At 39.9% G+C, this 10869-nt stretch overlaps 1 protein-coding gene across 1 annotated transcript in view; it reads right to left on the bottom strand.

The window, feature by feature from the left end:
* Positions 1-2392: 2392 nt before the first annotated feature.
* The window catches only part of BEST2 (bestrophin 2), a 15896-nt gene continuing 7419 nt past the window's right edge, over positions 2393-10869 (bottom strand). Inside the window, exons 2-10 of the mRNA XM_072399489.1 lie at positions 10378-10560; positions 9491-9585; positions 7125-7358; positions 6045-6199; positions 4794-4871; positions 4531-4683; positions 4366-4446; positions 3183-3337; positions 2393-2996 (exon numbers count right to left, since the gene is read on the bottom strand). Coding sequence (XP_072255590.1) covers positions 2597-2996; positions 3183-3337; positions 4366-4446; positions 4531-4683; positions 4794-4871; positions 6045-6199; positions 7125-7358; positions 9491-9585; positions 10378-10529 — 1503 coding nt within the window. The 5' untranslated portion in view covers positions 10530-10560 and the 3' untranslated portion in view covers positions 2393-2596. The remainder of the gene's footprint in view (positions 2997-3182; positions 3338-4365; positions 4447-4530; positions 4684-4793; positions 4872-6044; positions 6200-7124; positions 7359-9490; positions 9586-10377; positions 10561-10869) is intronic.

Raw genomic sequence — 10869 nt, 5'->3', positions numbered from 1 at the left:
AGGGGTTGCAATAGGCAGATGAATACAGACTGCGACACAAGAGGAGAGGACCCTGCCCCGACATTCTTCTAAACCAGGGGTCGGCAAACGTTTTGGATTACTAGGCCATTTCAGGAGGTCAAGAAGGCACACTAGGCCAGAAGATACAAGGTGTCCAAGGAAAGGTTTTTTCCAACCGTGACTGCAAGCGAGTAGCCTCAGTCTTCCGCTCATCCGCGGTGTAGTCTCTGTACGTGTCCGCGTGTTTGGCATTGAAATGGCCTTTGAGATACGACCGCTTGAAAGTGCTGTTGGTGTCATTGCACACTAAACACAGGGCCGCGTTGGATGAAGAATAATTTGTCAGTCCATTCAGGGTTGAAGACACGACGGAGACTGGTAGCTGCGCGTTGATTCTGCTCTTTAGGCTTAGTAATTGGGTGGGAACTCGCGATAACGCAATAATTCAATTAGGCCGGATCCAACAATAAATAACCAGGGGGGCGTTAGGCCGGACTGGAATATTGGCTAGGCCGTATGAGTTTGCCTACCTCTGCTCCAAACATTCCCTGGTGGGAATTGATAACTGCCATTGAAACCTGGACCTGGAAAATTCCCACAAGGGATTGTTTGAAGGAATGTCTAAATCCATGTTTTATAACTAGAACCCTTTATGCACATTTACCCACGTAAATAGAACCCTTTATGCACGTTTACATGCTGATCTCAGATCAATAGCCCACCAAGTCATAAAGAAAGGGCCAGGAATCTTAAAATGAGAGATATCATGAAACCCAAAACCTTTACTAACCAGCAATAGCAGCCCCCGATTTTATTTCAGTTTATTTTTAGGAATGAATATTCACTTTTGTGGCATCTTTCATCTCGTTGTGCAAAAAAAAGTAAAAATGACAAAGACAATCAGTAGTATTATATCAAAAAGATTATTTTATTAAATATTACAAAATCCTAAAGTAAATGGCAGAGTATAAAAATACTTGAAACTTTGGCATTAGTTAAAGCTTTATAAAATGGGCAAAAAAAGATCCAACAAGATATCAACTTACCATGTGCAATAAAAGCCATTCTAGCACATTTTTTAGCACCTTTAATGGGTTTTTGGAGGGTTACCATCTGTAAATTCTGCCTGCACCCTCGTTATAGTGATTTCCTACCAGACACAACTGCTGAAGAGAAAACTTAAAGAGGTCCCTGCACTGGGACACAGCTATAATAAAAAAGAAGACCATGTTTACACATCAAAGAACAAAAAAGTGTTTAGTTTAGGGAGGGCTTGACTAACAAAACATAGAAAACATATACAGTATATACATGTCATGTTCCAGATCCAAAACAGATCTCTTTGGCACATTTGTAAGATACTTAATACTTTGACAAGAAGCAGTGGGTTGATCTGCAGGTGACACTGAAAGCTTACTACAATGTCAAAAGGCTTTTTTTTTTTTGGTTATTTTTTAAAAGTTCATACTTTTGGCTCTTAGAATAATACTTAGGGCTTGTTCATTGGAACATTTATAAAGTGGTGCAGCGCTTAACACCCACTTTGAAATGAAGCAACCTCTTATCTTATTGGTTGACATGCAGAGCCATTTGTTGGCAATGGGTTAAATGGGATGAAAGTAGATTGAGAATGCAAGATGGAGCAGGACCACCAGTCACCACCTACCACTGCTCTCATTTCAATGATAAGCAGGGTCATGTATTGGCAGATCTGCGGCATCAATGGGACGGCACTGTAGCCACCTGCTAATGATGATCAAGTTGAAACAAGGGCAATTTGTTCACTTTATATTAAATAGCTCTCATCTTGTGCACAGTTCATCTCTTACTGAACTGCACATAAAAACTTAAGCCCATTCACTCGAAAACATCAAAAGTTGCAAATATTTAGTAAATTCTTAGGCATAATATTTTCCATAGACCACATATTGGTAGCATTTATTACTGATGGGTGCACTAAAAAGTAAAATAAGCCTTATATTAAAGTTGTCAAGGTGAATTAAAATTAACTAATTACCAAGAGTAGGTCTGGGAAGCGACACCATATATCTTGACAAGTTTTTAAGATGGACACAGACAGCCCTTTACCTGTGCATTGCCAGCATCCCTCCATGCAATGCTATAGAGCTCAGTCATTTATATATTATAGTATTTTTTTCAGGTTTCCTGAAGACCTACTTCTTCTAAGGTACGGCACAGACCTACAGACCTAAGTTTACTGGATCACAAACTCCCCCTTGAAATTAAGGGGGACCATCCATCCTCCATGCTCTGCACCTACAGTACAATGATGCAGAGAATGGCCGAAGAAGAGCCAAGGATCCTGCATGCCATGTGACCTGCCCGAAGACAACGGTAAGTATGAAGAAAGTCAAATGCTGGGACGGCCAAATAGGAAGAGTAATTTAATCATTTAAGAATCAGTCCAACCCAAACTTGTTAAGGAAAAAGTTCTTGCAGGAATTTGTTCTGAACAGTCCAATCGGTCAGGCTGACTTCATGAGTCTGTATCTGGTGAAGTTTCCACCAGATGTATGAGAAGCTTTTGGTTCAGCCAGCCAGCATCTACTTTTCAGTGTAATAAAGAAGTCTCAGATCAAGCAATGGTTTCTTTATCTTGAGAGGCCTGGATTGTGTCCACAGGAACAGCTTCATAAGAGTGACCAAACAATGGCTGTGATCCAACATGGAATACTGGGGTGCGGGGTTGTCCATCATCAGTCTGTTCTAGTGGGTCAGCAAGTGGTAGATCCTGAGGGACTTCCGGGTAAAACCCATCAGAAGATCCTGACGTGGTGCTGGTTGACCTTCTAATCAGTGATGAGCGGCTGCCAGGTCCTACAAATGGTGCACTGAGAACAGCAGACGAAGACAGCGGAGAGGGGCCAACGCTGGTCAAGAGGCGGCTCAGCAATGGAAATGGGTAGGCAATAGTCTGTTCATTCATTTCCTCTATGTCCGAGAGCTGTTGGAACTGCATGTCCTCCTTGGGGAGCCTAATTCACAATTAAAAAGATACATTTAAGCTAGACATCTCCAATGTTTGTTATTTTAAAATTAGGCTGACAGTCAAGGTCTTACGATTATGCAAGGAGCACTATGTGGAGCAGCACTTTCTACAGGAAAGGTATGAATTTCATCACTAATATAATGAAACTAAATCAGAGATGGTTGGTACTTACGCCATGTCAAATGTAGATCCTTGGAAAGAAGGTTGGAACTTCTGGAATAAAGTGGCCGCTGTGTATGGCGGACGAGGATCTGAATCGTTCCAGTATCGATCCTTCACCAGAAGAGGAACATCGCCATACATTTCGTCTACTGCCAGCATGGACACCTAAAAGCAAAGCCAGAGATCACAAATGTAAAATGCTGTTTGTAGGACAGGCTGGGAACATATATATAAAAAAAAAAACCCAGTGTCATATCTGATGCCAGCCAATGAAAACTAGCTTATGGTTAAGGGTTTTTAACCCTTGGCCCTTTAAGTATCCATTCTTAATATTTGTCTTATTACCATAGAGCTCACAAACACAGAAATAACTGCAAGAACATTCCATACTATATATATGCTAGGTTGAACACTCAATACTCTTCTCAGTACACATTGAGGGAAAACATCCAATGGAGCATTGATTTATCAATAGGAATACACTTAATCTCTATATTATAAGAGCATCAATTGCAAAGCCTTAAAAAAAACAAACATTGCATTGATATTTTATTGGTATTTTTTTCCAAATAAAGTTATTATTTAACAATTGATTGCCTCCATTCCTCAGGAAATGCAAGCTTGTGTGGTTCCAATGTCAAGGCTTTGAATTGGAATGATGAACGTGCACCGTGGCTGAAAGTTCAAGCAAAGCCATGATAAGAGAACAGGGCCAAAACTTGTTTTTTTAAAACACAGTATGTATATAGCACCAATGCAGCCCTGTACAAAGTCCATAGTCATGTGACTAGCTCTCCCTCAAAGGGCTCACAATCTAATGTCCTTACTAGTTATATGTCCTTAACACAGTCTAAGGTCAGTTTTGGGGGGAAGCCAATTAACCTAACTGCATGTTTTTGGAATGTGGGAGGAAACCGAAGTACCCGAAGGGAAACCTACACAAACATGGGGAGAACCTGCAAACTCCATGCAGATAGTATCCTGGCCGAGATTTGAGCCGGTGACCTCGTGCTCCTAAGGCCAGAGTGCTAACTACTGAGCCTGCAGAATTCTCCCCCAATCAAATACTTTGTAGGAAAGCTCTTTTGGCCATTTTTATGGGTGTGCTTAGGAGGTGCAAAGGCTCAGCAATTGGATATGTGAAAAAACACAGCGGTGTCTCAATAAAACAACCCTGAAAAATTGATCCGTACCTGGAAATTTCGGTCAATCAAGAAGTTGGTTTCAAAGTCATCATCATCATCCCCAAATGGATTAATTAGCTGCTCTGCCACCTTAAGAGAAAAGGACGCCAAATATTAGGGAAAGTATGTACATCAGCCAAGAAGAGAAAATCTGTTCTTTTTGTCTTCCCATACCTTAAGCCAGCCTGCATAGAAGAAGAATTGAAGTAGGGTGAAGACGGGGACGTAGAGGTCCAGGTCATGTCCAGAGTACCCCTGAGCTGGATCCAGGAACTGGCGCCCAATTAGACAGGTAAGGAAATAGCTATATACTGCAAGGGTTACTACCTGAGAGGGAGAAAAAAAAAAAACATTTTAGAATTCAAATATAAAATTTTTTTAAACTAGGATAACTGGATTTTGGGGGTCCCAGAATGGACAATATTCTGAGATCTTACCTGGGTGTACACCAGGGGGACACTTATCCAGTCGTAATGGAAGAGCATGCCACAGTTTCCACGGAAAGCATTTAACTCCTATAGAAAGAGAAGAGTTACTAAAAAACTCCACCTCTAGCTTGTTGTGTTTTCAAAGTGGGACAAACATTTTTTTATATTTTATTTTTTGTTAATGGGCAAGTAAAGATCCTATCCATATTTCCTGATTTATTACGGAATATACTCGAGTATAAACTGATCCAAATATAAACAGAGGTACCTACTTTTGCCTGAAAAAAACAGGAAAACTACATTGATTCAAGTATAAACCTAGGGCACGTAACGCGGCCGTCACTGCTAAGATTTAAAATGGCAATAAACAGAAATGTCAAAATAAATGTGATTAAATACAACCATGATGTGTTATTTTGAAACATTTATTCTCAAAAATAAAAAATAAAATCACATGGGCTTAATCTGTTTATCTTTTTCCTCCTTTTTTACAGGTAAAATATTTGTACTTTTTAAGTTGATTAGGATATGTAACTCTTACAGTATCATTTATGCATTATTGTTGGCAACCAATAGATGGTGCTGTGTCCTCATGTAAATTATGTAACATACTTTAATATTGTCCCAGCTGGCAAGAGTTTGTTATATACTTTGCATGAGGTCACAGCACCATCTAGTGGTATGGCTGAGAGTATAAACAGATTTTTTGTCATTTCCAGGTAAAAAAAAAAAAAAATCTTGGTTTATACATTAGTAGCCCTTCTATTTTTTGGAGGAATGCAAAATGATTAGTGTTTATAGTACAGATACGGGAGAGTTTGAGTAAAGCAAAAGAAAGAGACAACGGTGCAGTTCTGTTTTTACTGGCATACAACAAGGAGATATAAGAATGTATTTCATAGATTTACTGCTTTTTTTTTGCCGTCATACACTTTTAATTAATTAATATTAATGTATGAACAAGCTCTTAAGATTTAAGCTACTTTTTCAGAACATTTGCCCTGTATAGCATGAAATATTATGGCACTATGTTATACAAACAATCTGAAGTATATTGTGACACAAATGAGTTCTATGAAGCAGGTAAAGCAGACCGAATGTCTCTTTAGGTTAATTTTGAAGAATACTTCACTAGAACATTTTTATATTACTGCTGTTTTATTTGTTTGCCTGGCAACTAATGTAAATATTAGGTGAAAATGTAAAATGTGTTTATTCAGTTCCCAATAAAAGTCTGAAGAGTCTCTCCCACTCTCTTACCTCTATGAGCATCTTATAGGCTTGGTCTTCACGAATCCGTCCTTCGTTCCGGGCCTGAGCGGCCAGACTGCAGAACCAAACGCACGGAACCCAGTACTTGTTATAGGACGAACGCAGATTCTCAAACTTCTTCAGCTCGTAACGAGTCATGAACCCTGTGATGGAAAGATATTATTACAAGAGTCCTGAATAAACTTTACAACTTGTGTGGATCCATGCTAGAGTGGAAAAAATGGTCTATGGATCCAGCCCGGAAAGCTCCTCTCAAAGCACCCCTACCACTGAAGCAAGGGGATAAAACAGGAGTTGGACAGGGAAATAACTGAATTAACCAACAAGTGTAGAGTAAGTGCTCAGCAGAGCTAGGGAACTCGGCACTAGTGGAGACACATTGCAGTAGTGCTGTGTCTGAGCTAGCTAAATGGCCATGGATGAATAAGAGGCTATTTCCTGGTTGGCCAGCGGGATGGGTGAAACTGATAAAACTTGCAAGAGCAGGCACACCCAGGGTCAGAACTGCCCACATGCGCAGAAGAGAGGTGCCTGCGCTTTAGCAAAGAAGGAGGCAAGTGTGACATTGGCAATGCCAAGCCAGTACCTCTATGGGCATGTAGGGGTGCAAGTTTTTTAATTTCAAAAGAAGTGCATTCCTTTTCCAACTAGTGGGCCACTGGTTCCACTCTCGCACACACTGGTCCGATACCTGTGAAACCCTGCCAATGAAGTGAACAGGTACTTACCTCCATCCCATTATGCAGCGCTCAGGGAACTTATTGGCAGAACCAAGCCCCTCTCCATGACAGGTGGATTCTATACCTATCCATGTACCCCCACTGAAAAAGGAAACAACTGCACAGGAACCTTTGGAGATTTTTCCAATAATCTAAGTAGGTACATTGCCACCATGCCAGTGCTATGGATCTTGTTATCCAATCTCAGCCTTTGTGTATATATATTGTATATCAAACATAAATTCACCCATGATCCAATATCACATCAGTTCCTATCATTCATGGATTTTCAGTCAATATCAAAGCACAAATACATAACCTTGGTACATATTGACAAGTAAGCACCCACCGGCCTCCACCACATGGTCTATAGTTGGGAATCTCTTAAAGGCCGCCGTGCTGACAGATCGCAGGATAAGTAATCCAGCCAGACTGCAGTACCGCATGAGAGTCCGCCGGAACATCCTACCCCGCTCATCTGATCCATGCACGGTGGCATTGATGACGCACATGACACGATCTGGTAATGGCATGCATGTATACTGGTTCCACCATCGGTTCACCACCAGGGTGACATAGAAACCTGCAAAACACGAGAATAGGAGGTTTAAAAGAGGGAGGGGAGGTTGTTTTTTTTTTATGATATTTTTGGGACATTGAATTATAAAACAAATCAGAAACGGTTTGCTTTCAGCCTTTCGCTCAATACATTTTACATTTTTGTATGTATGAACGAAACCTGCCCAATTCTGGCACCCAAAGTGGTACAAAATGATTTCCCTGGGCAATACCATCTCATTTTCCTTAGTTAGATCTGGTAAATAAAGCAGGTAGAGTGTTGTATTTACTTATTTTTGACATGGGATGACTAGACAACATCTCCATATAGAAGGTCCCCACAAGTGTTCCGCTATGCAATGGTTAGCACCCACCAAAAACAGTCCAAGGAAGAACAACTGCTCAACCAGTGATAGGGTCCTTGGAACCCAAAGCTCATTGATGTGCAAGGGGAATTATAAATTAGTTTCATTCAAAGTTTAAAAAAAAAAGCTACTAAAGCACGAAATGCTTTTAGTCCTTGTCCAGATTAAAATATGCATGACCTTAATCTTCTTAATATTAGCACTCTAGGTAGTAAAAATTAATGATTTGGGTATTTGTTATCATAAATAACATCCTATGTGCTCTGTTTAGGTCTGTTAAATATATTTCAATAGGAGCTTGATAAGTGAAAACTCTGCCTGAAAACTAGTGCAGTCCTAACTGTGCAATATCTGATGTTCTAGCTTAACCAATGTTATCAATAAGACTGGAAAGGGAAAAGTATTCTATGATCTACTAGGATCTTATGATGCCCCATCATTTAGGGGCTGGTAAGCTGCAAAATTTTGTATTTTTCTGTTTATTGAACAATGAGGCAAATATATACTGTTCACAGCACACAGAACTACAACTAGCTGACAACCACAGATGAGAACAGGTACACTTTACCTTTTTAGCCTTAATAAATGCGTTTTCTTGGCCCAGAAAGCCTATTTTAATTAAAGTAACAACTAGGAGATAAGGAAACCAGAGATACTGCATATCCAACAGCTTAAATGACCTCTACCAACTTCAGTTTTTGCCATTTCAGGGATTATACATTACATCCACTGACTGGTGAAGTGATAGCACTGATGATCTGGTCATGGGGTGGGATGTATAGGGCAGGAGGTGACCAGTCAGTTCTTAAAGGTGAGGTGCTGGAACATGGACTTATGGTAACGTATAATTATTTTTGTAACTGTATTTACCATTCTCATAAAAACCCTGAAAATACCAAAAGGCGAAACGCATTGGGATCATATACTATATTTTCATGCAATTCTAAAAGACCTAAATTTTTTGCAGTATGGGCATGCACCCTATGAATCTGCAATACGGACTGACTTATTACATGTTGTATATTAGTGTAATTATATATATATATATATATTCCTGAATGTATATTGTGTTATTGATGTCGAATACAGGTTTGATTGTCAACTTTAAAACCCCAGCTATTCTCCATTCTGAATTTCCTTTTGTGATGTGTTGGAAGCAGGAAAGTGTCCAACTGTAAGGATATCATAGACATTGCCAAGAGACAATTTGTAATGGCTTGACAACCAGGCAATCTCCAAACTGCTGAAGAACACTCAGTGGATATCAGCTTGCTATGTATGGGGTTGCATAGCTCCAGATGAGTCGTATCCATGCTGAGCTCTGTCCATTGCCAAAACCACCTGCAATGGGTACCCAAGCATCAGAATTAGACCATGGTAATGGAAGAAGGTGGCCTGGTCTGACTGATCAGATTTTCTTTTAGCTCATGGCCCAGTGTGTGCGCACCATTTACCTGGTATAAATGATTGGAACAATTAATTTTGGCAGGGGCAGGTTAAGGATTTGCTGCTACTGTTGTGGTGCCAGATACCACAAGACACCTTCAGAGATCTTGTGGAGTCCATGCCTTCCATGCATCAGATATGTTTTGTAATGCCGATCAGTACATATTATACCTAAAGTGTGTTTTATACATTAAAATTTGGTATGCCTTATTCCAACCAGTTGCCATTTGTTCTTCTGCAGACTTAATTATAAGAATTTAATTGACAGCCATTTATAAAACAGTATTTATTAGAATTGGAGAAGACCATGGTCACTGTGGATGGATTTGTAGCAGAAGCCTCTTACCCAGCACAAAGGAGACAGGGATGAGATTGGCGTAGTTGTTGCAGTAAAGTGAAACTTTCTCAAAGCTGCGTTTCTGGTCATCAGTAAGTACAAACCTGTCAAACAGAATGGAATCATATCATGGTGTGAGATCAACAAGCCAATTGGTATGAATATTTAGTTTCTGCATCTCTAGCTATTATTTATTGCTATACCAGAACTTTAAGAACACCTTAACTGGACAGAAATATTTTGCATTTAAAGGCAATCAGCCCCAAACATCCACAATGTAAAAATTGTCTTGTTGCAAAGTTGTTTAAATAGTATTGGAAGCCTAAATTACCTTCTGTTACTTGCTCCCCTTTAGGTTTGGTCAGTAGATCTGCAGATATGAGTAGCTGAAGTTATATGCGGATCTTTACTTTTCCAATAAATGTCATTCTTGAGCCTGTGATCACCTCCCAGCTCCAAAGTCTCCCTCTTGGTACACAGGCTTAAGGGCAGATTGACGTACCAATAGGGAGGCTCAAATGACAGATTAAATCTCCAATTCATTAAAAATTGTGACATTTGCATATAAATATCTGCTCTGCCTTTGAATCCTTGGAACCCTTATCTTTTACTGAAGATAAACTATCATACAATCTTATAGTATGTAAAAACTGAGATTTATAACCAGAGGGTACATCAAAAAGAGATTTGCACATTCTGCACAGTCCTAGGCTAAGAAGCCTTAAATACAGAATACCTCCTTTGATTTTAGGATTACCATGGCTGTGATACCCTTTTACCTGAACAGACCTGTTCACAATTTCATTGGTTTGCTGGCTTAATATCATTTCACCAGCTGCACTCCTTCTCTTTTACAATACTATAGATGCCCCTACTAAGCACTGAGCCCAACGTACCTGTAAGTAATGCTGAGTGCCAGATACATGAACAAAAAGACCAGGAACTCCTTGTATAATAGCTTGTAAATGCTGCCTCTCCATAGTAAAAGGAGCTTATAGAAGCCGCCAAATCGTACATTTGCCACCCGAGCTGTATATGTTACAGTCATGACCCCTGGCTACACAGCACAATGCAGAAACCTGGAAAGAAAAAAAAAGCAAAGATCATCAAAGGGTAATAAGACACTAAGGAGCTGGGTGACTGTAATATGATGGTACAGAAGGGGGTAATAGGACACTCAATTGTAATATGATGGTACAGGGGTAATAAGACACTCAGGAGCTGGGTGACAGTGTTATGATGTTACAGGGGTAATAAGACACTCAGGAGCTGGGAGACTGTAATATGATGTTACAGGAGGGTAAAAAGACACTCAGGAGCTGGGTGACTGTAATATGATATACAGGGGTAATAAGACACTCAGGAGCTGGGTGACTGTAATATGATGG

This window comes from Pyxicephalus adspersus, chromosome 2, assembly GCF_032062135.1.
Source record: "Pyxicephalus adspersus chromosome 2, UCB_Pads_2.0, whole genome shotgun sequence".
In the NCBI taxonomy this organism is placed as follows: Eukaryota; Metazoa; Chordata; class Amphibia; order Anura; family Pyxicephalidae; genus Pyxicephalus; species Pyxicephalus adspersus.
The sequence above is the reverse complement of the archived record's forward strand: the minus strand, read 5'-3'. Positions and strand labels throughout refer to the sequence as shown.